The sequence below is a fragment of the Sapajus apella genome, unplaced genomic scaffold (genome assembly GCF_009761245.1).
Source record: "Sapajus apella isolate SASKATOON/1434 unplaced genomic scaffold, GSC_monkey_1.0 scaffold26, whole genome shotgun sequence".
NCBI lineage: Eukaryota > Metazoa > Chordata > Mammalia > Primates > Cebidae > Sapajus > Sapajus apella.
In genome coordinates, this window is record NW_022436966.1 from 11,586,914 (window position 1) to 11,614,467 (window position 27,554).

The 27,554-nt window shown below is 42.0% G+C and overlaps 1 protein-coding gene and 1 non-coding gene across 4 annotated transcripts in view; both read left to right on the top strand.

Annotated features, from left to right (window-relative positions):
- FAM161A (FAM161 centrosomal protein A) overlaps positions 1-2,981 on the top strand; it is a 34,715-nt gene extending 31,734 nt beyond the window's left edge. For 2 of the 3 annotated variants that reach the window (XM_032292015.1, XM_032292016.1), the window contains 2 exons: positions 122-276; positions 1,553-2,981. In XM_032292015.1, coding sequence (XP_032147906.1) covers positions 122-276; positions 1,553-1,697 — 300 coding nt within the window. In that variant the 3' untranslated portion in view covers positions 1,698-2,981. Of the gene's footprint in view, positions 1-104; positions 277-1,552 lie in introns of all 3 variants that reach the window. The other variant, XR_004273026.1, reaches the window with a different exon arrangement.
- Positions 2,982-11,017: 8,036 nt separating this feature from the next.
- On the top strand, positions 11,018-11,085 carry LOC116560684. Its single transcript, XR_004273079.1, has one exon. It is a non-coding gene; the product is annotated as a small nucleolar RNA SNORD77 (small nucleolar RNA).
- Positions 11,086-27,554: the final 16,469 nt, after the last annotated feature.

Sequence of the window (27,554 nt, forward strand, 5' to 3'; positions counted from 1 at the left end):
TCAGATTTTTAACCAGCTGTGACTGCCGAACTTAATTATTACTGGTGCTTTTAATCCTTCCTTTTTTAATGAAAATTTAAAGTCTTCTGTTCTCCTCTAAAAAGGTTTGTCTTTCCTGTAGAAAAATGCAAGAATGGCAGCAGAAAAGCATTATTCTGTTACCCTAAAAGCACTAGGAATATCTGATGAGTTTGTTTCAAAGAAAGGCCAAAGTGGGAAAGTACTTGAGTACTTCAACAATCAGGAGACGAAAAGTGTCACCGAAGACAAAGAAAGGTAACATATATAAGATTTCTCAATGGTTTACCTTTGAAAAAATCATTACCTGCAGGAAAGCATACAATTTTGTACTATGTATATATTTTTGTTCTATATCGTTTTAAAAAATATTTTACCCAGTAGTAAAAGACCTGTGAACTGTTTTAAAACATATTGATATTTTAACATGTGTGACACATTCACGTTCTCGTGGTGAAGTAGTATTTATTTATTTATTTATTTATTTTTTAGAGACTGGGTTTCACCATGTTGGCCAGTTTGGTCTTGAACTCCTGACCTCATGATCCGCCCACCTCAGCCTCCCACTGAGGCTGGGATTACAGGCATGAGCCACCGCTCCCGGCTGTGAAGTATTTTTTTTAACGCAGAATAACTTAGATTTCTTACTGACATAAGTAACAAAAATAATGCTTTCAAATGATGTTTAAAGAATCAATCACTCAAATTTTGAAGTAAATTAGTTTTCAGCTGGGCGTGGTAGCTCACACCTGTAATCCTAGCATTTTGGGAGGCCGAGGTGGGCGGATCACCTGAGATTGGGAGTTCGAGACCAGCCTGACCAACATGGAGAAACCCTGCCTCTACTAAAAAATACAAAAATTAGCCAGGTGTAGTGGTGCATGCCTGTAATCCCAGCTACTTGGGAGGCCGAGGCAGAAGAATCACTTGAACCTGGGAAGCGGAGATTGCAGTGAGCCAAGATTGCACCATTGCACTCCAGCCTTGGCAACAAGAGCAAAACTCCATCTCAAGAAATAATAATAAATAAAGAAATAAATAGATAAATTAGTTTTCAGGAATATTAAATTTCTCAATTGCTGACTTTTTTTTTTTTTTTTTGAGACAGAATTTTGCTCTTTTTTGCCTAGGCTGGAGAGTGTAGTGGCGAAATCTCAGCTCACTGCACCTCCACCTCCTGGGTTCAGGTGATTCTCCTGTTTCAGCCTCCCAAGTAGCTGGGACTACAGGTGCCTGCCACCAGGCCTGGCTAATTTTTGTATTTTTGGTAGAGACAGGCTGGTCTCTACTAAATGCTGGCCAGGCCTCAGCATCCCAAAGTGCAGGGATTACAGGCATGAGCCAACATGCCCAGTCTCAGATGGCACTTTTATAGCATTTTCTATTTATGCTTTTGTTTTTGTTTTCTTGATAACGAATTGGAACTCATACACTTGAGGAAGACTGGCTAACACGGTGGCATACTTGCAGAGGGTTTTTTTCATTTAATCCAACTCATTTTTCCTTTGAAAGACTGATAAATTTCTTCCCCTAGCTTTAATGAAGAAGAAAAAATAGAAGAGAGAGAAAATGGGGAAGAAAATTATTTTATTGATACCAACAGCCAGGATTCTTACAAGGAAAAAGGTGAAGCTGATGAAGAGAGTGGAGAAGAGAAATCTGTTGAAGAATCACATTGAACCATCAAGGTCTCCTCTCTATGCCCTTGCTGCTGTTTGCAGCGTCAGGGTGTCAGCAGCTGCATTTGTGTTTAGAACATCTGTGGGGACACCTCTGATATGTGCAGGGCAGTTGAGCAAAGTCATCTGTAGCCTGAAAAGCCTGAATCCAGCTTATTGGTCATTTGATCAGTTAGAGTAAGGCTTTGCCTATTCAGTTTTAAAAATCATTATATACAATCTGTTTGCAACTATGATTTTGTATTTTTTAAAAGCGTTTGAGAATCACAGCTTTCACAAACTGTTATAAAAATATATGTTGTTTCATTAATTTTAGTAGAAAAAATGGCTTAGTATTGAAAGCAGAGAGAAATATTGGTCTTTGGTGATTTACTTTTTAAAATTTTCTGGAAAGTGTGAATCAATAAGTATTTTTAATTATACTATTTGTCCATTCTTTTTCTCTGAAATACATTTCACAGAATAAATCCTTGAACTTATTTTGCTACTCTGAGCCATTTTTAAAACTAAAGAAAAAAATACTTACAAATTTTATTTTTGCACTGAAAGTTTACTGTTAAATTGTCTACACCATCATCCCTTTTTCTTTTAATCCTTAGTTCTAGTCCAAACTATTTTTGATACGTAAATTATTAGGAAAGTTTTTATACTAGCTTTTTTAAACCTTTGCATTATTACAGATGGAAGTATTTATGGCATGTGTGAGTTATAATCTAAATTAGGGGCAAGTATTCCTGTTTTATATATGATGAAATGGTACATAATAACTTGGCTAAGGAAAGTATCCAAAATAATTCAGATTTAACTCTTTACTGCTAGACCCAGTTGTGTTCAACTTTTTACATATTGTTGCAAACACACTTTGTCTCTCTGTGTACAATGTTAATCTGATTTTATGAATCTATAGTTTTTTTTCTTTAAGCAAATTTTTGTTTTAAAATTTGAAGCCAATCATAAAGCTGTTACAGCATAAGACATTTTCTTTTCTAAAAACAATCAGCATCATTGTAAAAGGATGAACTCATATAAGTGTATATAATAGCAGTGTTTCCCAACTGGCAATTTGTGTTTTAAATTGAAAAATAAGGTTATTTTTCTTCATCAGGGGCAAATGTTAACTTGTAATTTCCTTCCTACAGTTCATGTTAAATTACTTTTCACTTTTATTAAATTGTAAACTCCTTGGGAATTGGCACCATTTACAAATTCATCTTTGTATTCCCTTAATATTTGGTGCAGGATTGTACATATGGTAGGTACTTAATAAAGGTTTGAATGACTGTGCAGATAAATATGGTTTTTATATACTTATAGCTACTTCAGCATGAGTTCACATGGGATTAAAAGCATTTACCTCCTAGCTCATTGGGAGCCAATGAAACACAATCTACAAATTATAATAGTACTTAAAACATTACTTGCTTTCAAGGATTCACTCCGTAGCCTGTTCCTTCTCAATTTCATGGGGAGAGTGTGGGCTTTGGTCATGAAATAACTTGGCTTCAAGACCAATCTCATTTTCTTACCTTAAAAAAAATGGGAATTGTACCTATCTTGGGGTGGCTGTAGAAAGGACTGGATGAAATCATGAATGGAAAAGCTCTTTGCAAACTGTGATATTCAAATGATGGTGTCGGAAGACAGAATATTCCTGAGGAAGCTATTGACTTAAAATACTTTTACTTAAATGAGATACACTGTGATTTAAATATTATTTTGTTAGAAGTCACTTTTGAAGCACTTTTTTAGACATGATCTGGTAAACACAGAGCCAAAGTTAACAAAAGAGAGAGACGGACGCTTCAAATCATTCTATGCATATCACTGTTTTCCTAAGAAAGCCATCAAATTGATAGTTGAAATATTACTTTAGCAGGTTGCATTACACAGTGATGGTCAGAAGTCAATTGGTTGAATCAAACATGTTTTCAGGTGTTAGGCAACTGAAAATTTTGTACATTTGTATCATCTGAATTGGCTCCATAATTCTTTTCACTTAGGGATTTTCCTTTATACAAGATTAACCTAACATCAAGAAGAAGGCTATGCTCTTTTTTCCTTTCTTAATATTATTGGATACCCTATAACTTCATACTTATTTCTGCAGAAGAAATGGCCTGGGAACTTATTGGAGGATTAAGTTATTTTACACACACACACACACACACACACACACACACACACACACACACACACACACACACATCTATATATATGATGGAAGGCTGGACACGGTGGTTCATGCCTATAACCCTAGCACTTTTGGAGGCAGAGGAGGGTGGCTCACTAGAGATCAGGAGTTCCAGATCAGCCTGGGCAACATGGTGAAACCCTGCTACAAAAAATACAAAAGTTAGCCAGGCATGGTGTCATGTATTGAGTAGTCCCGATACTTGGGAAGCTAAGGTGGGAGGATTGTTTGAGCCCAGCTTGTTGAGGCTGCAGTGAGCTGTGATCTCGCCACTGCACTCCAACCTAGGTAACAGTGAGACCTCGACTCAAAAATAAAATACATATATGATGGAAAATTTAGCAATTCTTTTTTTTTTTTTTTTTTGAGACAGAGTCTCACTCTATCCCCCAGGCTGGAGTGCAGTAATAATTATTCTTTTACTCTGTTGATTTAACCTACACAATAAAACAAATAAGCATGCCTTTAAGGATGTCTGGTATTTTTATGTTAGTATTTCTCAAGTTAATTCTAGTCACTGGAGAATAGCAAAGATTTCAACATTTGCACCTAGGCAATAAAAAGTCATTAACTTCAGGCTGGGTGTGGTGGCTCACACCTGTAATCCCAGCACTTTGGGAGGCCAAGGCAGGCTGATCACCTGAGGTCAGGGAGTTTGAGACCAGCCTGGCTAGCATGGTGAAACCCCATCTCTACTAAAAATACAAAAAAATTAGCTGGGTGTGGTGGCGCATGCCTGTAATCCTAGCCACTTGGGAGGCTGAGGCAGGAGAATCATTCGAACCTGGGAGGTGGAGGTTGCAGTGAGCCAAGATAGTGCCACTGCACTCCAAGCCTGGGCAACAAGAGTGAAAACTTCATCTCAAAAAAAAAAAATTAACTTGATAAAAATTACCTTATTGCTTTAAAGAAAAATGTATGCCCTTCTCAACCATCACATATGTGTATATGTGTGTTTTAGTGATTGTTTAGAAGGGAAGAAGTTCTTGTGAAATGAAGTTTTTGTCAATTTGGCAAGACTTGGACTATAATTGTGTCAAAGTTATTACTTTGTCCTAAATGCTTTAGGCAGTCTCGTTTATTGTCACCTACATGTGGTCCTGATGTGGCCTGTGGTTGGCTAACTTACCTGTATTGTTAGAAAAGTTATAGGAATAACTTTTTTAAATTTTAAATTTAATTAAAAAAATTTTTTTTGAGACAATGTCTCACTGTGTTGCAAGGCTGGTCTCAAACTCCTGGGCTTAAGTGATCCTCCTGCCTTGGCTTCTCAAAGTGTTAAGATTACAGGCATGAGCCACTGTGCCTAGCCAGGAATAACTTTTATATTATAGCAACTTTGTTTTTAAGGGAGGAAATAAGGTCACAGTATATAGTGTATTTTTTAATTTTTATTTAAAAATTCCAATATTCTGCCAGGCACAGTGGCTCACACCTATAATCCCAGCACTTTGGGAGGCTGAGGCAGGAGGATTAGTTGAGGTCAGAAGTTTGAGACCAGCCTGGCCAACATGGCGAAACCCTGTCTCTATAAAAAATACAAAAATTGGCTGTGCGCAGTGGCTCACGCCTGTAATCCTAGCACTTTGGGATGCCGAGGTGGGTGGATCACCTGAGGTCAGGAGTTCAAGACCAGCCTGGCCATCATGGTGAAACCCCATCTTTAAAAAAAAATAATACAAAAATTAGCCAGACATGGTGGTGGGCACTTGTAATCCCAGCTACTTGGGAGGCTGAGGTAGGAGAATCACTGGAACCTGGGAGACAGAGGTTGCAGTGAGCTGAGCTCGTGCCACTGCACTCCAGCCTGGGCAACAGAGCGAGACTCTGTCTCAAAACAAAAAAAATTAAAATATTCAGGCTAGATGCATAGGCCTACACCTGTAATATCAGCACTTGGGAAAGCTGAGGTGGGAGAATCACTTGAGATCAGCCTGGGCAACAGAGCGAGATCCTGTTTCAAAAAAAGAAAAAATTCAGATTCTATTTTACAACTAATATAGATAGAATAAATGAAAAATAAAACTATGATTTGTAAAATTTTCTAGTTAAGAAAGCAGATATACTAATATTTAGATGTGTACTTTTTTTTTCATTTTTGTAACAACTAAGACTGGTCTTTGGCAAATTATAAACCTCAAGAGGAGATAAAAAATTAAGAAGGAAAAAATTGGTATGTAACTATTAAAAGTCAAGGCATAAAATGCATGCTTATATCATACTTATATCTAACTCTGAAAAGATACAGAATATAAAAATGGCAATAGAGTTTGCCTCTAAGAGCTTGGGGGTAGGTAATGAAAGAGAGACTTCATTTTGTTGTTTCTTTCTTTTCAACGCTATATATGTTAAAGACAAATATAAATGAGGCTTTAGCTTTGTAGGAAGGTATTTTCTAGTCATATCGTCTAGATGTGCCCATCACCTAATGTCAAGAATTATCAACTCACAATTAAGTTTATTTCTTCTATTTTCCCACTCTCTAACCCCTAGTTGTTTTGAAGCAAAGCACATATTTCATGTAGATATATTTCAACATAGATCTTTAAATGATAAAAAAAAAAACTTGCCCGTGTTACACAGCTCCAGTACCATCATCACACATACAAAAAAGAATAACCCCTTCATACCAGTAATCTAGCAGTGTTCACATTTATCCTACTGTCTCTATGAACATTTAGCTGATGTTCTTCAGTATCTTCTTTAACGCCAGCAACAAGTACCTTTTTCACAGTTGAGTGGGCACCTGGTCTTTGAGAACCTTCTCTTGAGACAGCCCTCTTTGGTTCCACAGCTCTCCCATCCACCTTGTGCAGCCTTGCATTCATGGCTGCATCCCCTCTTCCACAGTGGCATAGGTGACAAACCCAAAGACCCTGGAGCACTTGGTGTTGAAATGTCTCATGACCACACAGTCTGTGAGCATTCCCCATTGCTTAGAATGACTCCTCCGAGTCTTATCAGTCATACCAAAGCTCAACCCTCCAGTGAAGAGCCGCCGCAGCTGCTCGGCTCTTTAGGAGACTGACAGACATGACAGCAGTGGGAAAAGAGACTTTAATGATGCTTCTGCAGCAGTGGCCATGGGTAGAAAGGGGGTTCCTATTAAATGCAGCAGAACACAATTCCTAATTCAAGAGGTATACCCAGCCCATCATTAAATATACTGTATGAAGTAACATTTCTGAATTTCCACCAGCTACATGTGTCTGTGATGTACAGTGAGGTTCGTCATTTACTTCTCTCAGAAGAATGCTCACTTTTTCCAAGACAAAAAATATCCTCTATGAGGGAAAAATGCAAAAGAAGACATTAACATTGTATAATAGAAAAAATCATAAAGGAGCTTTTCTCAAACAAATAATGGTATTCATTAATCTTGAATGTTTAATAAAAAGAAGATGGTATACTTTGTTAGGAAAATAAGTTATCTTGTTCCACTATAGTAATGCTCAGATGGATGGAAAGAAAAAAAAAAAAGCAGCATCGTTTTGCTAGCCCTAAAAGTTGTGTTCCTGAAAACCATGCCAAGAAAGTGTGTGGCTGAGGAACTGCAACACTTCATGGGAAACAAACAGAGGAATCAAAGTAGGACAGGAGGAAGCCTGACAAACTCAGTGTGCTTTTAAAAATGTTCACTAATATGGAACAGTCCACTAAAGATAATGTCAATGACATTAATGTACAATTAATTGTTTTTTTTTGTTATTCCTTTCTCATCACCACATTTCCAGGATTTCTTTCTTTCTCCTTCCTTCCTTTCTTCCCTCCTTCCTTCCTTCTTTCTTTTTTGTTTTCTTTCTTTTTCTTTCTGACAGAGTCTTGCTCTGTCACCCAGACTAAAGTGCAGTGGCACGATCTCAGCTCACTGCAACCTCTGCCGCCTGCGTTCAAGCAATTCTCCTGCCTCAGCCTCCCAAGTAGCTGGGACTACAGGCATGCACCACCACCATGCCCAGCTAATTTTTGTATTTTTTTGTACAGACAAGGTTTTGCCATGTTGCCCAGGCTGGTCTTGAATTCCAGGGATCAGGTGATCCACCCACCTTGGCTTTCCAGAGTGCTTGCTGGGTGCATGGAATTTTGATAGCTCTTTAGTCTCCTTTTGTCTAAACAGCTCTCTGCCTTTTTTTTTTTTTTTTTTTTTTTTTTTTTTTGTCTTTTGTTTCATTGTTACTTTGTAAGAGTCCAGGCCAGTCATCTGTAGCCTGGCATATAATTTAGATTTCTCTAATTGTTTGCTTTGATTGGATTCTGGTTAAACATTGTGGGCAGAAATACTACCTAGCTAATTTGTGTACTTGTATGGCATTAAGTGAGGAGGCACAGAATGTCACTTTGTTGCATTATTATGAATACTAAATTTGATCACTTGGTTAAAAGACTATCCATCAGTTCTCTCCATAGTAAAGGCACCTGTGTATCTTGATGCTTAAGGAACCTGGTAGTGTTGGGATACTTGGCACAGTGTGAACATCCTGTTTCCCAGTATATTTTACCTAATAGTTTTCATATTCCCTGATGGTCTTCACCTGAATAAGTTATTATGCTGAGGGTTGCAAAATGGTCATTTTCAAATTTATTAAAATTTCCATCTTAGCTGATAGTCTCTGTAAAGAAGAGCTTCCCATTCTCTTTTATGTGAGATATCACCATGATGCCCAAATTCTTCATTTATTCAATGTGTAATAATGTGTTACCATCATTAAAATTTTTAAATTATGCTCAAATTGTCCTCAGTTTGGCCAGTGGGAGCCCCATAAGCTGGTTTGTGTATTTATTTACATCTCTCCATCAGTCTTTGTGCACTTTCTTTCTGGAACAAGAAGAAAAAGGACCATCTTGTACTTTCTCTGCCCCAGCCCTGGCACTGGCCATTTATTTGACAGACCCTGAAACCTTGTAATGGAAAATGGTGTTCAAAAATTAGGATCCAGTTGGGCACCATGGCTCACACCTGTAATCCCAGCACTTTGGGAGGCTGAGGCGGTTGGATCACTTGAGGCCAGGAGTTTGAGACCAGCCTGGCCAACAGAATGTGACCATGTCTCTACTGAAAATACAAAAATTGGCTGGGCATGGTGGTGGGCACCTATAATCCCAGTCACTCGGGAGGCTGAGGCAGGAGAATTGATTGAACCCGAGAGGCAGATGCAGTGAGCTGACATTGCACCACTGTACTCCAGCCTGGGTGACAGTGAGACTCCATCTCAAAAAAAGAAAAAATGAAATTAGGATCTGAATGTTAGGTATGCTCATTTGTACTAGGTGTCATTGTTTCTAGGTCCAGGAAACATATGCTTCTTGGTTTGGGTTCTGTTGTTTGTTTGAGACAGGGTCTTGCTCTGTCACCCAGGCTGGAGTGTAGTGGTAGAATCACTGCAGCTTCAACCTCCTGGGTTCAAGCAGTCCTCCCACCTCAGCCTCCTCAATAGCGGGAACCACAAATGCAAGCCACTGCACCCGGCTAATTAAAAATTTTTTTTTGTAGAGATGGGGTCTCACTGTGTTGCCTACGCTGGTCTTGGACTCCTAACTCAAACCACCCTCCTGCCTTGGCCTCCCAAAGTGTTGGGATTACAGGCATGAGCCACTGCACCTGGCCTATGTTTCTTTGTTTTTGAAAATGTTGATTTAACACTTTGTGATGAAGTAACTTGAAGGATTTGTCCTAAGCTGAGTGTATCTCAGGGCTGGGCTTGAATATCTGTCACTCGAGAAAGAGACCCCACCAGGCTTAGTGCTCAGAATCCAGTATTCACATATGATGAGGTTTGTTGTTAATTATAGTGAATGTAAATCCTTATTTCAATAATCTTTTTGATAATTTTGAATTTGTTGACTTAGTCCAGAGTAAGAATTGATTAGCTCACCATTGTTTTTCCTCCAAATGTGGCTGATTAAGAGCTTGTACCAGGTACAGGGAAGCATTCTTGCATTTTCTTATTTCCTTGTGCTGTGTTAATAGTCTTATCCTCAGTCTGAGGTTTCTTTGCAGGATTTTCTTTTAAAGCTGCTTGTCTGTTTTGTGGGGACTGCTTTTGGAAAGCTGCTAATATGATCTGTGCAGCAATGAACAGGGCACACACAACCTGAGGGGCATGGGCAAGTTCCATGGGAATGAAAGCGAAGGGCCCTGTCCCAAAGTGGCACTCGGCTGTCTGCAGACCGGATCATGTGAGCAGCCAGTGACAATCCACATATTAAATCTTGGTAAAGCTTTGTTTCTTTTTTAGATAAAGTTAGCATAAATGTTCTACCTATTGCAGTTTCTAATTGCAGTTTCTTTTTTTGTTGTTGTTGTTACCCAGGCTGGGAGTGCAGTGGCGCGATCTTGGCTCACTGCAACCTCCACCTCCCGGGTTCAAGTGATTCTCCTGCCTCAGCCTCCTGAGTAGCTGGGACTACAGGCACCTGCCACCATGCCTGGATAATTTTTGTATTACTATTATTTTATTTTTTTAGTAGAGACGGGGTTTCACTGTTGGCCAGGCTGGTCTCAAACTCCTGACCTCATGATCCGCCCACCTCGGCCTCCCAAACTGCTGGGGTTACAGGCGTGAGCTACTGTGCCCGGCAATTGCAGTTTCTTTCTGCAGCAAATGGGGCATGTTGCTCCCCTCCCACCCTGGGTGTGTGACCCCACTTGGAAAATGCCTGCTTGGGGCCTCTGTGGCTGATTCCCAGCTGCTTTCCCTGCTTCCTCTCTGGCTGATACAGCCAGTGTGGCTAGAGTGAAGAGTGACTGTAGGCATGTGATTGCCGAGGCAAGTAGGGCAGAGAATGAAGGGCCACTTGCTCCAAGTCAAGAAATACACACAGGCTGACACCATGGCTCATTCCTGTAATCCTAGCACTTCAGGAGGGTAAGGTGGGAGGATCATGTTCAGGAGTTTGATTCCAGCCTGGGCAACATAGTGAGATCCCCCCCCCACCCCATTCTCTACAAAAAATACAAAAATTAGCCACACCTAGTGGTGTGTGTCTGTGGTCCTAGTTATTCAGGAGACTGAGGTGGAGGAGTTCGTGAGCCCAGGAGGTCGAGGCTGCAGCGAGCAGAGATTGTACCACCACACCCCAGCCTTGGCAACGGGGCGAGACCCTGCCTCACTTTTAGAAACCCTTACTTTTACTATGATGGTTGCATAGTTCAGCAGATTGCATCATGAAGAGATGTACCATCTATCTGATGTAAAAAAAAAATTTAAAAACCCTGACTTTACGGTAGGGCAGGGTAGAGAGAGAATAAACCCGAACTCCCCAACCCACCATTGCCCACAGTGTTGATATAATACTTGTAAATTTGGGCAAGAGATGAAGGGATGACTTTGCTATCAGTCAAGGTCAGAGTGCTAATGTGACCCAGGCAGTGGGAGGGTGAATGCAAGTTAATAAATAAAGTGAAAAAAAATGTGTTCACAGGAGTACAACTTCTATGCATAGCTCAGATGTGGGATTTCAGAAGAAATTAATCCTCAGCGTGGAGGTATGTTCGAGTTTATGCTCCGAGAGAAAGCCAGAGTCAATGGAGGTCTCACTGCCACCCAAAGATCCAAGCTTGCCTCCTCTCAGGGGGTGTGGGTGTGGGGCTGGGGGGAGAAGCAAGCAAGACTTGAGTTTAGGAGTCCTCTCTGCAGAGCCAGCAGTAACTCAGGAAAAGACATTGATTTTCCATAGAAGCCTAAGGTTGCAAAATTTGCAAGACACAGAAAAAAGAAGATGGGCTTTCAATTATTTTTGCTGGGAGGATTGGTTTGCTTTGGGTAAAAGGAGGTATAGTGGAGAAGGAGGGACAAAAAATAGGGAGAGCGGCCAGGTGCGGTGGCTCACACCTGTAATCCTAGCACTTTGGGAGGCCGAGGTGGGCGGATCACTTGAGGTCAGGAATTCGAGACCAGCCTGGCCAACCTAGTGAAACTCCATCTCTACTAAAAATACAAAAACTATCTGGGCATGGTAGCACATGCCTATAATCCCAGTTACTTGGGAGGCTGAGGCAAGAGAATCGCTTTAACTCAGGAGGCAAAGATTGTAGTGTCCGAGATTGTGTCACTGTACTCTAGCCTGGGTGACAGGGCGAGACTCCACCTCAAAAAAAAAAAAAAAAGACACATCTTTCAGGGTGGACACAGGATTTTGCCAGTAAATAGCAAACACTTTGCTCAGGTAGGAGAGGCTTCTGGCCCTTTGTACGCGCTTTCCTGGGGCAGAACAATTGGCCACCGGGACATTAGTCATAAGTTGTCCTTTCCCTTGAGGCTGATTGCATGAGCAGTTTCTTTCCTGCTCTCCAAGCCATCATACAGCATACTGGCATGGCGTTTGGACAAAGATTTTCTACCTAACTTTGTAATTATATGGAATCTCTCTGAGAAAGGTCCACCCAGATACTGGTATGACTTACTAGAGAACAGTAATTTACAGCTGTAATTTGTTTATCCATGTGTATCCCTAGAGGAGGAAAAGTCTTGATTGTATGGAAGGTGTGGGGTCTTAAGATCCATGTAGGAGAATTGACTCAGGGCTTCCCCTGGTCATCTGCTGGGCACGGCTCCTTTGTGGACCCCCAGGCATCAAGGAATAGCTGCACACCCACAGATGGTGACCAATTTGGATAAATGGAGCTGATCATTCACTCTTCAGAGTGCTAGAGACTGTCACCTGAAAAATCATGAGATCTCCTTTGGAAAGGAGATCTTTATTTCTTAGAAGGGGATTCAGCCTCTGGCTGAAAAACTGAAAGCAAACTCTTTGAAGGAGAAGAGGCTGGGAAGGGATTTATACTGAAGTTGGCCAAGTATAGGTATTCAACAGGTTGTAGGAGGAGCTATGAATATTCATGAAAGGGGTCCTGATGATGCATATTGAACAAACATGCATTTATTTTTTCCTGTCTTGCCCTCCTGCCCAGGCTGGAGTGCAGTGGTGTAATCGTGGCTCACTGCAACCTCGACCTCCTAGGCTCAAGCTATCCTTCCACCTCAGCCTCCCGAGAAACTGCGACTACAGGTGCACATCATCAAGTCTGGCTAATTTTTGTATTTTTTTGGAGAGACAGGGTTTCATCATGTTGCCCTGGCTTGTCTCAAACACCTCTCAAGCAAAGGAAAGGACAAGAAGCAGTGATACAGAATATAACAGTGCCAACAGTTGTCTGAGCATAACTGTGTAACAGCATTACGACTACTGCATCTCAACTCATGTTATAGCAAGCATTTCAATTATACAATAATGTCTTTGATCAAAGCATTCTGTAGTTCAGGAGGGTGCAGAAAGCAGCCCAAAGATCCAACAAAACAAATAAGAATCAAAAAAGTTCAAAGAGCGAACTATCAGGAACCTAGGAAGTCAGAGAAAATGGGGATAAGTTCTAGATGAACAGAATTTACATACAGAATTCCAATCCATTTCTGAGGCAATAATTTTCTCACTGGTAGGTGACACTCCAGCCACCCACAAACCTCGTGCCCCTTGTCTTGGTGGAGCTCCCCTTAGTCCCCCAACTGAGTCTGAGGGGGCCTCTGTATTTTCCCTCTCATTGCTCCCTCCAGCAGCCCTGACTGCCAGGCGCCTCAAATACACTGCTAGCTCAGAACCCCTCAGGCTTGGTCATAATTGTTGTGATGTTGTATCCGTGAGGGCTGGACTTTATCTTTCAATTTTATAGCCCCAGGACTGCCCAGAGCCCAGTATACAGGATGAGTTTAATCCATGTTTTTGAGTTAATGACTAATTCATAAATCCATAATAATCAAGCACACTAAGTTTCAGCAAACATCTCAACAATCCATAGCTATCAGAGTAACTTTTTTCTTTTCCCTTTTTTTTTTTGAGAGACGGGGTCTCACTCTGTCACCCCAACCGGAGTGCAGCGGCACAATCGCAGCTGACTGCAGCCTCAACCTCCTGGGCTCCAGCGATTCTCCCATCTCAGCCTCCCAAATAGTTGGGACCACAGGTGCACACCATCACATCTGGCTAATTTTTTAAATTACTTGTAGAGATGGGGTCTCCCTATGTTTCCTAGGCTGGTCTTGAACTCCTGGGCTTAAGTGATCCTCAGCCTCCTAAAGTGCTGGGATTACAGGAATGAGACACTGCCTAGAATAACTTTTTTTCTGAGATTGTTACTTTAATCTTCATAAGAACATAACATAAGACTATTCTTCTTTAAAGTATGGAATTTTTGTTTTTGTTGTTGTTTTTGTTTTGTTTTGTTTTGTTTGAAATGGAGCCTGGTTGATTTTGTCCAGGCTGGAGTGCAATGGCGCCATCTCGGCTCACTGCAACCTCTGCCTCCCAGGTTAAAGTGATTCTTCTGCCTCAGCCTCCTGAGGAGCTGGGATTACAGGCACCCACCACCATGCCTGGCTAATTTTTGTATTTTTAGTACAGATGAGATTTCACCATGTTGGCCAGGCTGGTCTCAAACTCCTGACCTCAGGTGATCTGCCTACCTCGGCCTCCCAAAGTGCTGGGATTACAGGCGTGAGCCATTGCGACCAGCCTAAAGTATGGAATGTTTTATTGGAGGCTTTAAATTATTTTATTTCAACCAGAGAGCTAACTTGTAAATAATCCATGTAAAATCATCAGCCTGTCCCACAATACATACTAATTCGTTAAATTAACAAAAGCTTAATCTAGGTACTAAGACTACATCAGCAAACAAAAAAGACAGGGAGTCCCTAGTCTCCTAAAACTTACATTCTAGTTGGGGGAGGATTCGCAGTATGGAAAATAATGTCAGTTGATTAATAAAGAAAAATAAAGCAAGGTAAGGGGGTTAAGAGTGACTGGGGGAAAATCTGCCTAGTTAGAGTCAGGGAGGCCTCTCTAATAAGCAGACATTTCAGTCAAGGCCAGAAGGAAGTTAGGGCTGTATGTCTGTGGATAACTGGGGAGGCAACTTAGAGGAACAGCAAGTACCCTGGGCCTGTGGTAGAAGTGAGCCTGGGATTTTGAATTACAGGAAAACCAGTGAGGCCAGAGCAGTCAGTGATGGGGAGAGTTCCAATATGTGAAATCAGAAAAACAGCAGATTCTCTGGGGCCTTCTAGGACACAGTAAAGATCTTGTATTTTATTCTGAGTGAGATAGGGAGCTCTGGGAGGGTTGAAAACTAAGGAGGGACTTGGGTTTTAAATGGTCACTCTGGACCAGGCACAGTGGTTCACGCCTGTAATCCCAGCACTTTGGGAGGTTGAGGCAGGAGGATTGCTTGAGCCCAAGAGTTCAAGACCAGCCTGGACAACATAGTGAGACCTCATTTCTAAAAAAAATAAATTTAGGCCGAGCGTGATGGCTCACGCCTGTAATCCCAGCACTTTGGGAGACTGAGGCGGGCAGATCACTTGAGGTCAGGAGTTTGAGACCAACTTGGCCAACATGGTGAAACCTGTCTCTTTAAAAAATATGAAAATTAGCTGGGCATGGTGGAGCATGCCTGTAATCCCAGCTACTCGGGAGGCTGAGACAGGAGAATTGCTTGAATCCGGGTCACAGAGGTTGCAGTGAGCCAAGATCGTGCCACTGCACCCCAGCCTGGCAACAGAGAGACTCTATCTCAAAAAAAAAAATAATAGTAATAATACATAGGTGGTTGCAATAATCCAAGTGAGAGTCCTTGGTGTCGTGGACCAGAGTTGTAGTGGATGAGATAGAAATATTTGGATTCTGGATATATTTCAAAGGTAACACTGAAAGGATTTGAATGTGGAGTGTGAGAGAGATTAATGCATCCAAGGATGAAATTTCTGTGGGGAGCAATTGGAGGATGGTGTTACCACTTATTGAATTGGGGAAGATTTGGGAAGAAATGGGTTTGGGGATTAGCAGATGCTGTGATGTCCTGTCCTGCATCCTCCTGGCCTACCGCTGTGTTTATTTGCGACCAGGGTGGATACTTCCCATGTGTACTGATGGCTTCCACCTCAAGTTCACCCTCATCCCTCTACTTCCCTGCCTGTGAGATCTCTCCAATGCCAGGGACCTTGTTCAGCTTGGCTGCATGGCAGATCAGAAGTGCTGGGGACCTAAATTCCCCAGGCAACCCTCAGCCAGTGAGGCGTAGGGTAAGAAATTATTGGGTGAGTAACCCAGCTTCTCTTGCCATGGCGAGACTGTGCTGAGATGCCTTCTACAGGACTCCTCAGAGGGTATCCAGCAGGATTTAGCTTCACTTGCCCACAGTAATAACCTGCTCCTTAGAGTACCCCTTATTAACTCTCCTCCTTTCTCTGTCTGACTTCCCTTATTTCCTCACTTGTGCTTCCTGGAATAACCTCCTGTAGAATTTAGTTGTTGCTGCATAATAAACCACCTCCAAAATGCAGTGGCTTACAACGGCCATTATTTTTGCTCATGATTCTGTGGGTCAACAACTTGGGCTGGACTCAACTGGGTGACAAATCTTCTGCTGATCTTGCCTGGGCTCATTCAGTGGCTACAATAATATGGTGGCTTGACTGGGGCTGGGAGATTTAAGATGCCCGCCAATGGTAGATGGTAGATGCTAGCTGTCAGCTGGCTGATTTAAAAGGCTTCAGATGGGTTGGCTCAGGTAGTTCCAATGCCCGGTCCTCCACCAGGCTAGACTGGGGCTCTTCACATGCAGTCTTGGGCAGTGTTCCACAGGGACAAAAGTGGAAGCTGTGAAGCTTCCTGAGACCCACAGTGCCACTCCTACTGCATTCTTTTGATCAAAGCAAGTCTCAGGTGCCAGGCCAGAGTCAAAGGGTGAAGAGACACATTCCACTCCTTGGTGGCAAGGAAGTCAAAGTCACATTGCAAAGGAAATGTCACACAAGAAGGAAAGAATGCTGAGGCCATCTTTGCCTCCCCCACTTTGCATAGCCTCTTCCGGGATTGGCCCAGTCGGCACCTGAGCTTGTAATCCTGCACAGGTAAGGTACAGGCAAGGGGAGTTCTTGTTCTTGTTTACATTTTCAAGCAGTGAGAGAAGAGACATGCGACAAATAGATGTATTTTTACAATTTCAAAACCATCACACAATCTACGAAATGCTTATGATTAAAAAACTAAATAAATAATTAAACAAAAAAAAAATCCACTTCCTTTCATAAGTGCCTTTTATTTTGTGATTTTTTTTCTTTTTCTAGTTTTTTTTTCTCTGCCTCTTTATTTTCTCAAGTTGGAATTTCTAGAGTTTCATTCCAAGAACTAACTTGCTTTGCTTCATTTCTGTCCTCTGGGCTTTTGTTACCTAATGAGTTTGAGTGTTTTCAGGAGAACATTTCAGGCTTCAACGTCAATTAGCAAGCTCTCCTGGAAGAACACACTGTTGTCACTTCTAAGTTAATTCTACAACCTCTCAAAATTTGATTTCCACACAAGAATGTGAAAATCATCTTAGATAGTTTAGGCGGTAATTTATCTGACAAATGTGAGACTCAATTCCTTCAAATAAAAAGATGGGGAAAGCAAAATTGCTTTCATGTGAAAAAATTAGAGCATACATGTGATTTCAACTTATTAATATCAATTACTTATTAAATCTTTCCCTAAGTTTATTTCTAAATAAGAAAGTTTCATCTGTGTGAAAACTAAAAACTGAGAATTAGTATTAAAATTTCAAGGCCATTAATGTTTTATCTGATTTTAAAGCATGATTAATTTTTCCTTCACTAGGTGTTTAAAATGAACATCTCACAGTGACAGTGACAGAATAATAGGGGGCAACTGCAATCCCTGCCACATCTGAAGGCTATTCATTGTAAAGTAATGCTACACTCTTAACCTGGAACTAAAAAATAATGTGAATTTTTAAACAGAACTTCAACATGCATGTTTTTAAGTAGTGATCGCTCCCTCAAAAGAATGGTTCTAAACATCCTTCCAGATTGCAACTGATTTCTTTTTTTCCTTTTTTTTTTTCTGAGATGGATCTTGCCCTGTTGCCCAGGCTGGAGTGAAATGGTACGATCTTGGCTCACTGCAGCCTCCACCTCCCAGATTCAAGTGATACTCCTACCTCAGCCTCCTGAGTAGCTGGGATTACAGGCATGTGCCACCACGCCCGACTAATTTTTGTATTTTTAGTAGTGATGGAGTTTTGCCATGTTGCCCAGACTGGTCTTGAATTCCTGAGCTCAAGCGATCCTCCCACCTCGGCTTCCAAAAGTGCTGGATTTACAGATGTTATCCACATGCCTGGCTGAGAACAGGTTAATTTTTTTTATTTTTTATTTTTTTCATCAGAAATTCCTGCTCAGAATAGGTTAATTTTTAAAAACTAACATAAGAAATTTGATAACAAGCCTAGTGAATAAGATATATAATCAAGCTAATAGTACTAGTTTAGAAAAAAAAAAAAAGAAAAGAAGAAGAAGCCTAGCAATAAAAGAATGAGATTGGTGTTTTTGCATTGCTCAGAACCTGCCTCTGGGTGAGTCTGTTTTGGGCACTGCAACAGATCATTGGCAGATGCAGCTCCATGAGGGCCGGGGCCTATGCCTGGTGCAGGGCTGAACTGGGGTCTGCTCACATGGCTCAGTAAATCCAAATATTCACTCTGCAGTTTGCAATAGGAAAAACAAGGGCACCAAGCAAAAACAATCTCTGCAGGGCACCAAGCAAGAACAATCAGGCAGCTCACACTTAAGACCTGACCTCCCCAACGGCTTGCAAGTAAGGTTTTTCATATTTATTTATTTATTTATTTGAGGTAGAATCTTGCTCTGTTTCCCAGGCTGGAATGCAGTGGTGCAATCCTAGCTCACTGCAACCTCTGTCTCCTAGGTTCAAGTGATTCTCCTGCCTCAGCCTCCTGGGATTACAGGCACCCACTACCACACCCAGTTAATTTTTTCATTTTTAGTAGAGAAAGGGTTTTGCTGTGTTGGCCAGGCTGGTCTTGAACTCCTGATCTTAGATGATCTGCCCGCCTCGGCAAGTAAGGGTTTTTAAAGGCAGAGGCAGAGGTTACAGGCAAAGCCATAAATCAACACATGGAGGCTATAGGCTGGTTTGAACTAAAAAGGCAGGACATCTCAAAGTGGGTGTGGGAGGTGGGGACGAGGCAGGGTATAGGCCATAGATTCAAAAATTTTCAGATTTGCAATTGGATAAGATGGCAAAGGTTTGTCTAAAAATTTGGGGTCAGCAGAAAAGAATGTTAGCTCTGGCTCATGGGCGTGACTTCCTCCAGGCCCCTCAGGAAGAACTTCAGAAAAAAAAAACGGTGATCAGAGTTGAGTCCTCAGTTCCCCCTTACCCGAAGTCTAGGTGCCAGGGGATTCATTTGCTGGGTATCCATGTTTCTGAAAAACAACTCAGGGACCTATGTTAGGATGTTATCTTAGTTCCCTTCCTTCCTTCCTTCCTTCATTCCTTCCTTCCTTCCTTCCTTCCCTCCTCCTTCCTCTCTCTCTCTTGTTTTCTTTCTTGACAGAGTCTCACTCTGTCACCCAGGCTGGAGCGCAGCGGTGCAATATTGGCTCATTGCAACCTCCACCTCCTGGGTTCAAGAGATTCTCTTGCCTCAGCCTCCTGAGTAGCTGGGATTACAGGTGCCAGCCACCATGCTCGGCTAATTTTTGTATTTTTAGTAGAGACAGAGTTTCACCACGTCGGCCAGGCTGGTCTTGAACTCCTGACCTTAGGTGATCCGCCTGCCTCGATCTCCCAACATGCTAGCATCAGAGGCATGTGAAACCAGAGCAACTCCATCTTGAAAAGGAGCTGGGTAAAATGAGCCTGAGACCTACTGGGCTGCATGCCCAAATGATCAAGACGTTCTAAGTCACAGGATGAGATACAAGGTCAGCACAAGATACAGGTCATAAAGACCTTGCTGATAACACAGTTTGCAGTAAAGAAGCTGGCTAAAACCCACCAAAACCAAGATGGCAACAAGAGTGACCTCTGGTCGTCGTCACTGCTACACTCCCACCAGCACCATGACAGATTACAAATGCCATGGCAACGTCAGGAAGTTACCCTATATGGTCTAAAAAGGGGAGGCATAAATAATCCACCCATTATTTAGAATATCATCAAGAAATAACCATAAAAACGGACAACCAGCAGCCCTTGGCACTGCTCTATGGAGTAGCCATTCTTTTATTCCTTTATTTCCCTAATAAGCTTGCTTTCGCTTTGCATTGTGGACTCACCCTGAATTCTTTCTTGCACAAGATCCAAGAACCCTCTCTTGGGGTCTGAATCAGGACCACTTTCCTGTAATATTGGCATTATAGGCATGAGCCACTGCACCCAGTCTCTCTCTCTTTTTTTTTTTTTTCCAAGACAGAGTCCTGCTCTGTTGCCCAGGCTGGAGTGCAATGGTGTGATCTTGGCTCATTGCAACCTCCGCCTCCTGGGTTCAAGTGATTCTCCTGCTTCAGCCTTACAGGTAGCTGGGATTACAGGCATGCGCTAGCATGCCCAGCCAAATTTTGTATTTTTAGTAGAGATGGGGTTTCACTACGTTGGCCAGGCTGGTCTCGAACTCCTGAACTAGTGATCCACCTACCCTGGCCTCCCAAAGTGCTGGGATTATAGGTATGAGCCACTGCGCCCAGCCTTATTAATAATCTTGTGAAAAATGCACAGTGACGGAAGACAACATCCTTGCAGCACCTTTACTCCTTTAGCCAGCACCAACGTTGGCCTTTGTAGTCCACCCCCACTCTCTTTGTTCTGTTCTTGTGTTCCTTTTGTTGCTTTCTTGAGGTCTTTTTCTTCTTATACAGGCCATGTCTTGCAAGTCTATGTTGGGTTCATTTTTCTTTGCATAATCCAAGGAATTATAAATCATAGCAAAGCCGGTTGTTTTGCCACCACCAAAATGAGTTCTGAATACAAATACAAAGTGACATCTGGTGTAGTCTTGTTCATTTTGGCTAGTTTTTCCCAAATTTCTGTCTCAGGCACTGTTGCCTTGTCGGGGTGATTATGTTAAATGGAGCCAACAGCATCATCCCTGTTTTATAGATTACAATGCAGCGATGTGAAACAGTTGGGTAATTTTTTCAACATTAGTATTATTAATTAGAATCTCAAATTATACTAACTAATGCCCATTTCTGCCCAAATCACTGGAGGGAGGGCAGATTACCTACGGTGCTGAGGATGCGGTCAGCTTCTCATAGGGTATGGAATGGGGGCAAACTTGAGCAAGATTGGGGTGCTCCAGAGAAGGAGAAGGTCGTAGCAGATCCTGGGTAGGTCTGAGGTCTGCTGCAGTCACCAACTAATAAACGGAAGAACTGGCACTCGCACTTAGCTCTCCTGAAGTCAAATGCAGTACTTTTTTTTATTTTTATTTTTAAAAATTAATTTTTTATTTTTATTTTTAGAGATGGGGTTTCACCACATTGGACAGGATGGTCTCGATCTCCTGACCTCGTGATCCGCCCACCTCGGCCTCCCAAAGTGCTGGGATTACAGGCGTGAGCCACTGCGCCCAGCCAGTACCTCTGTTTTAAGGCAATGTGCTATAACAAACTGTTCCTTTTAAAGAGAGCTTTTAGGGGTTAGTAAGTTTTACCCAGACACTAGATAAGGAGTTTTATTCTAATTGAAAATTAAATCAGATTTATGTGTCTTATGTGTTTTGATTTAGTGTAATACATTTTACAAATGAAGAGATGTGGAAGAATGAAAATTATAGAAATTTGTTTTGTTTTTTAATCTAAAGTTGTATTACATTCCTAGGGTCCTTCTAGTAGCAGTATTCAAAATCCCTTATTAACATTATTCAAGCTGGGTATGGTGCTCATGCGTGTAATCTCAGCACTTTGGGAGACTGAGGCGGGAGGATCACATGAGGTCAGGAGTTCGAGACCAGCCTGGCCAACATGGTGAAACCGCATCACTACTTAAAATACAAAAATTAGCCGGGCGTGGTGGCATGTGCCTGTAATCCCATTTAGGAGGCTGAGGCAGGAGAATTGCTTGAACCCAGGAAGTTGCAGTGAGCCAAGATCGTGCCATTGCACTCCAGACTGGGCAACAAGAGCGAAACTCCATCTCAAAAAAAAAAAAAAAAATTATTCAAAAGCATCTGCAGAACTTAATCTAGTAATTTTTTTTTTTTTTTTTTTGGGACGGAGTTTCGCTCTTGTTACCCAGGCTGGAGTGCAATGGCGCGATCTCGGCTCACCGCAACCTCCGCCTCCTGGGTTCAGGCAATTCTCCTGCCTCAGCCTCCTGAGTAGCTGGGATTACAGGCACGCGCCACCATGCCCAGCTAATGTTTTTGTATTTTTAGTAGAGACGGCGTTTCACGGTGTTGACCAGGATGGTCTCGATCTCTTGACCTCGTGATCCACCCGCCTCGGCCTCCCAAAGTGCTGGGATTACAGGCTTGAGCCACCGCGCCCGGCCCAATCTAGTAATTTTTAAAGTTGTGTTCTTTAAGATTTCCCTGTAGAGGAAAATTATTTCCCGTGAGCATCAACCCCAAGGCCCCATAAGAAATTTCTGAGTTCAATAAATAGCTGAGTTATGGCTGAGTGCAGTGGTTCACACCTGTAATCCCAGGACTTTGGGAGGCTGAGGCAGGCAGATCATTTGAGGTCAGGTGTTCAAGACCAGCGTAGCCAACATGGTGAAACCTTGTCTTTACTATAAACACAAAAATTAGCTGGGCGTGATGGTACATGCTTGTAATCCTAGGTACTTGGGAGGCTGAGGCAGGAGAATCATTTCAACTTGGGTGATGGAGTTTGCAGTGAGCTCAGATTGTGCCACTGCACTCCCGCCCAGGTGACAGAATGAGACTACATCTCAAAAAATAAATAAAAATAAATATTAGATTTATAATGAGCATCTTTAAGACACATTTTATGCCAATGTGGCAGACACTGCCAGCTGCTTGCCAATAGCCATTCTCCCATTGTATTTATTCATAGAATCCAATTTGATTCTGGGCACAGTGCACCCACTTAAAATATTGAACGTCCAGCCTCTCTTGTAGCTGGGGCTACCTTATGACATGACCTGGACAGTTCTCAGCTCTATGAACAGTGGCTTGTTGGTGCTTCCAGGAACATGCCCATTGTCCTTCCCTTCTCCTTCCTGCCTGTCTCATGGATATGAAGTTTGATCGTCAAGGAGATGTCCTGCCACCATGAAGATGAAAGCAACAATCTAATGGCTATACTGGGATCTAGGAGGAAACTGGGTCCCTAGAGCAGCTGCAGCAGCCTGGCCTGCCCACCTTTGAATCCGTACCATGTGGAAAAACAAATCCCTATTTGGTAAAGACATGGTGGTTGGGTTTCTGTGTACATGCATGCAGATACAACGCTGACTGATACGTTCAATATTTCCATTTTTGTGCCTTTTGTACAGCTCCAACAAGACCAAGTAACAAGATCATTGCTACACAAAATCTTATCCTGCCTAACCTCCTGAACACAATTCTTTATTCTATGACATGTGTTTCTATGATGATAGGCCACATGCAAATTGGTAACTAGGGCACTGAGAACAGCATAAAATGGAAGTCACATTGGTTTCTATGCTATTTTTCATTGTACATTAATATTTTGAAGCAATGTATGAAGAGCTTAAAGGAAAAAAACGAATCCTGCAGAAATGCTTTCCTTTTGTGCGAGTAGTGGCAATAGATTGACTTTAAGGACCAACAGTTTTTCCCCAATGTTAAGCTATCTGGTAAAAGTGCAGCTGAAGAAGTTAGGTGTACACATCATTCATTTAATTCCAGAAGCCCTTTCTCCCCAGTGAAGATGATCTCTAATTCCCTCCCGTATCTACATCTCAGAGGAGGCAGTGTGAGCCCAAGGGTTTGACACTGCAGAGGCTGACTGACGATGAAGGTGGGTGCACATGCAAGTGCAGATGGAATGGGCTCACTTTTTAATTATTATTATACTTTCAGTTCTGGAGTACATGTGCAGAACATGCAGGTTTGTTACATAGATATACACGTGCCGTGGTGGTTATTTTTATTATCAGCATTATGATTGTTGTTGTTAGTACCTTGGTTATAATATTGCATAGGATTCGGGCAGTTTGCTACAGACCTATCTCCCCAAAGTCCAGTTTATTTTATTTTATTTTTTGAGATGTAGTTTCACTCCATTGCCCAGGCTGGAGTGCAGTGGTGCAATCTCGGCTCACTGACATGTCTGCCTCCCAGGTTCAAGCAATTCTCCTGCCTCAGCCTCCATAGTAGCTGGGATTACAGGCATGTGCCTCCATGCCCAGCTAATTTTTGTATTTTTAGTAGAGACAAGGTTTCACCATGTTTGCCAGGCTAGTCTTGAACTCCTGACCTCCTGACAGGGTTACATCATGTTGCCTAAGGCTGGTCTTGAACTCCTGAGCTCAAGCAATTCACCTGCCTCCCAAAGTGCTGACATTGCAAGCATGAGCCACCGCACCCGGGGGAAAATTCATTCTTTTTGCCTCTTCAGGCTTCTGATGTTGGTTGGCATTCCTTGGCTTGTGGCAGCATCACTCCAATATTTGCCTCTGTTTTCACATTACCTCTTCCATGTATGTCTCAAATCTCCCTCTGCCTATCTCTTACAAAGATGCATGTGATAACATTTAGGACCCACCTGGATAATCTCGCATAATCTCCCCATCTAAAAAGAAATCTGAAAAAAAAAAATCATATGTTCAAAGAGCCTTTTCCAAATAAGGTAACATTTTCAGGTTCCAAAGATATCAGGGATTAGGACCTGCTATCTTAGAGGACCATTGTTCCTACTTCACTAATGTTCTTGTAGCTACAGGAAAATTCCTACCAGAAGAATACCAGGAGGTATATTTTGCTTTCTGCTTTTGTCCTTTTCTGTACTTGGAAAACATGTTTATTTCTGGAAAACTAAGAAAGATGATGTCTTAGTTTGTTCAGACTGCTGTAACAAAAATACCATAGACTGAGTGGCTTTAACAACAGATTTATTTCTCACAGTTCTGGAGGACGGGGAGTCCGAGAGAGGCACTGGCAAAGACAATGTCTGAGGATCCACTTCCTGCTTCAGAGACAGCCATCTTCTTGCTGTATTCTCACATAGCAGAAGGACCAGAGAGCTCTCTGGGATCCCTTTTATAAGGACATTAATTCCATTCATGAAGGCTCCACCCCCATGACCTTACTTCCTCCCAACGGCTCCACCTCCTAATACACATTGAGAGTTAGAATTTTAACATTTTAACATATAAATTTGGTTGGGGGCAAGGGGAGCACAAACATCAGTCTATTGCAGGTGATGACTATTTTCTTACAAAACAATAAGAATTATATTTTCCAAAGAATCAGTGCAATAGTATTTAGGACCCAATCATAAAAATGTCTGATTGTCTTCTATCAAGAAACTCTATCAAGTTAAGTTAATGAGGAGTGGAGGTTAGCAAAGCAATACTTGAGAACTTTTACATGCTGCATCATTAGATCCCATCATGATTTGCAGAAAAAATATAAAATCCTTGGTGTTCACCACAGCGTTATTATCACCACATCACAAAACCAGACTGTGACCTCAGGGTCCTTCCCAAATGCCACTGAACACCGGGGTGTCTAGCTTCACAGGGAGAGCTGGAGCCTCAGCGGGCTTTGGCATGTTTGAGAGTCCCTAGAATAAAGGGACAAACAGCTCCTGTTAACAATAAGGTCATTTTGGCACTCTTAAGCCTTTCTGAAATCTGGTTTGGAAGTCCAAAATTTAAACTTTCCCTGCTTTTAGACTCCTAAAAAAAAAAAAAAAAGAAAGAAAAGAAAAAGAAAATTAGGCCGGGCATGGTGGCTCAGGCCTGAAATCCTGGCTCTTTGGCAACCCGAGGCAGGTGGATTACCTGAGGTCAGGAGCTCGAAATCAGCCTGGCCAACATGGCAAAACCTCGTCTCTACTAAAAATTCAAAAATTAGCCAGGCATGATGGTGCACACCTGCAATCCCAGCTACCTGGGAGGCTGAAGAAAGAGAATTGCTTGAACCCAGGAGGTAGAGATTGCAGTGAGCTGAGATCACACCATTGCACTCCAGCCTGCGAGATAGGAGTGAAACTCCATCTCAAAAAAAAAAAGAAGTATTCTACAATTTATTCAAATAAAGCTTTCTTTAGTAGGAAAGAATATTGTATTAGTCTATTTTCATGCTGGTCTAAGGGACTGCCCAAGACTGGGTAATCTATAAAGGACAGAAGTTTAATTGACTCACAGTTCCGCGTGACTGGGGAAGCCTCAGGAAACTTACCATCATAGTGGAAGGGGAAGCAAACACATCATTCTTTACATGGCAGCAGGAGAGAGAAGTGCTGAGAAAAGGGGGAAAAGCCCCTTATAAAACCATCAGATCTTGTGAGAACTCATTATCATGAGAACAGCAGCATGGGGGTAACCACCTCTATGATTCAATTACCTCCCACTGAGCCCCTCCCATCACACATGGGGATTATAAGAACTATAATTAAAGATGAGATTTGGGTGGGGACACAGCCAAACCATATCGAATATTATGGATTGATTAACTATGGCCAAATTTAATCAGTGCAAAGTCACACTTATTTTTCAGAATAGTACTTTAGTCTTGTAAAAACTCTATTTTTTATTTTTTTGAGACAGAGTCTCGCTCTGTTACCCAGGCTGGAGTACAGTGGCATGATCTCCACTCACCACAGCCTTCACCTCCCAGGTTCAAGCGATTCTCCTGTCTCAGCCACTCAAGTAGCTGGATCTACAGGCACATGCCACCACGCCCGGCTAATTTTTGTATTTTTAGTAGAGAAGAGGTTTCACTATGTTGGCCATGCTTGTCTCAAACTCCTGACCTTGTGATCTGCCCACCTTGGCCTCTGAAAGTGCTGGCATTATAGATGTGAGCCACCATGCCTGGCAAAAACTCTCATTCTTGTAATATATATTCTATTGAGAAAGTCAAGTCTAAGAAAAGAAAGAATTGAATGATTCTCATGGGTCTTATCTCAGTTGTAACAGATTTTGGGGGACAATTTTGCCCAGGCTGGTCTCAAGCTCCTGGGTCAAGTGATCCTCCTGCCTTGCCCTCCTAAAGTGCTGGGATTACAGGCATGAGCCACCACGCCTGGCCAAACATTTTAATTTTATTTTTCACATGAGTTTGTTTGTTTTTTTTTTTTAATCAACCCATAAGAGTAAATTGGGAATTTCTCCTTTATCAGAAAATCTAGTTTTGGCTGGGCACGGTGGCTCATGCCTGTAATCCCAGCACTTTGGGAGGCAGAGATGGGTGGATTATGAGGTCAAGAGTTCAAGACCAGTCTGGCCAACATGGTGAAATCCAATCTCTTAAAAAAAAAAAAAGAAAGAAAATCTAGTTTTAAAGAATTTGATTCCAATTTAGTACATAAAATTGATGCCATACTTTTTTTTGAGAATTAAAAATGCTTCAACTATGCCATTTCATTTATTCATACAACATGAACAGGTTTTTTAAAATTTTAAGTTCTTGGGTACATGTGCAGAACGTGCAGGTTAAATAGGTAAACATGTGCCAGGGTGGGTTGCTGCACCTATCAACTCATCACCTAGGTATTAGCCTGGCGTGCCATTAGCTATTTATCCTGCTGCTCTACCTTCCCTCCAAGCCCCCGACAGGCCCGCTGTGTGCTGTTTCCCTCCCTATGTCCATGTGTTCTCGCTGATGAACAGGTTCCTAGTTTCTGAACGCCTATTATGGACCAGGCACA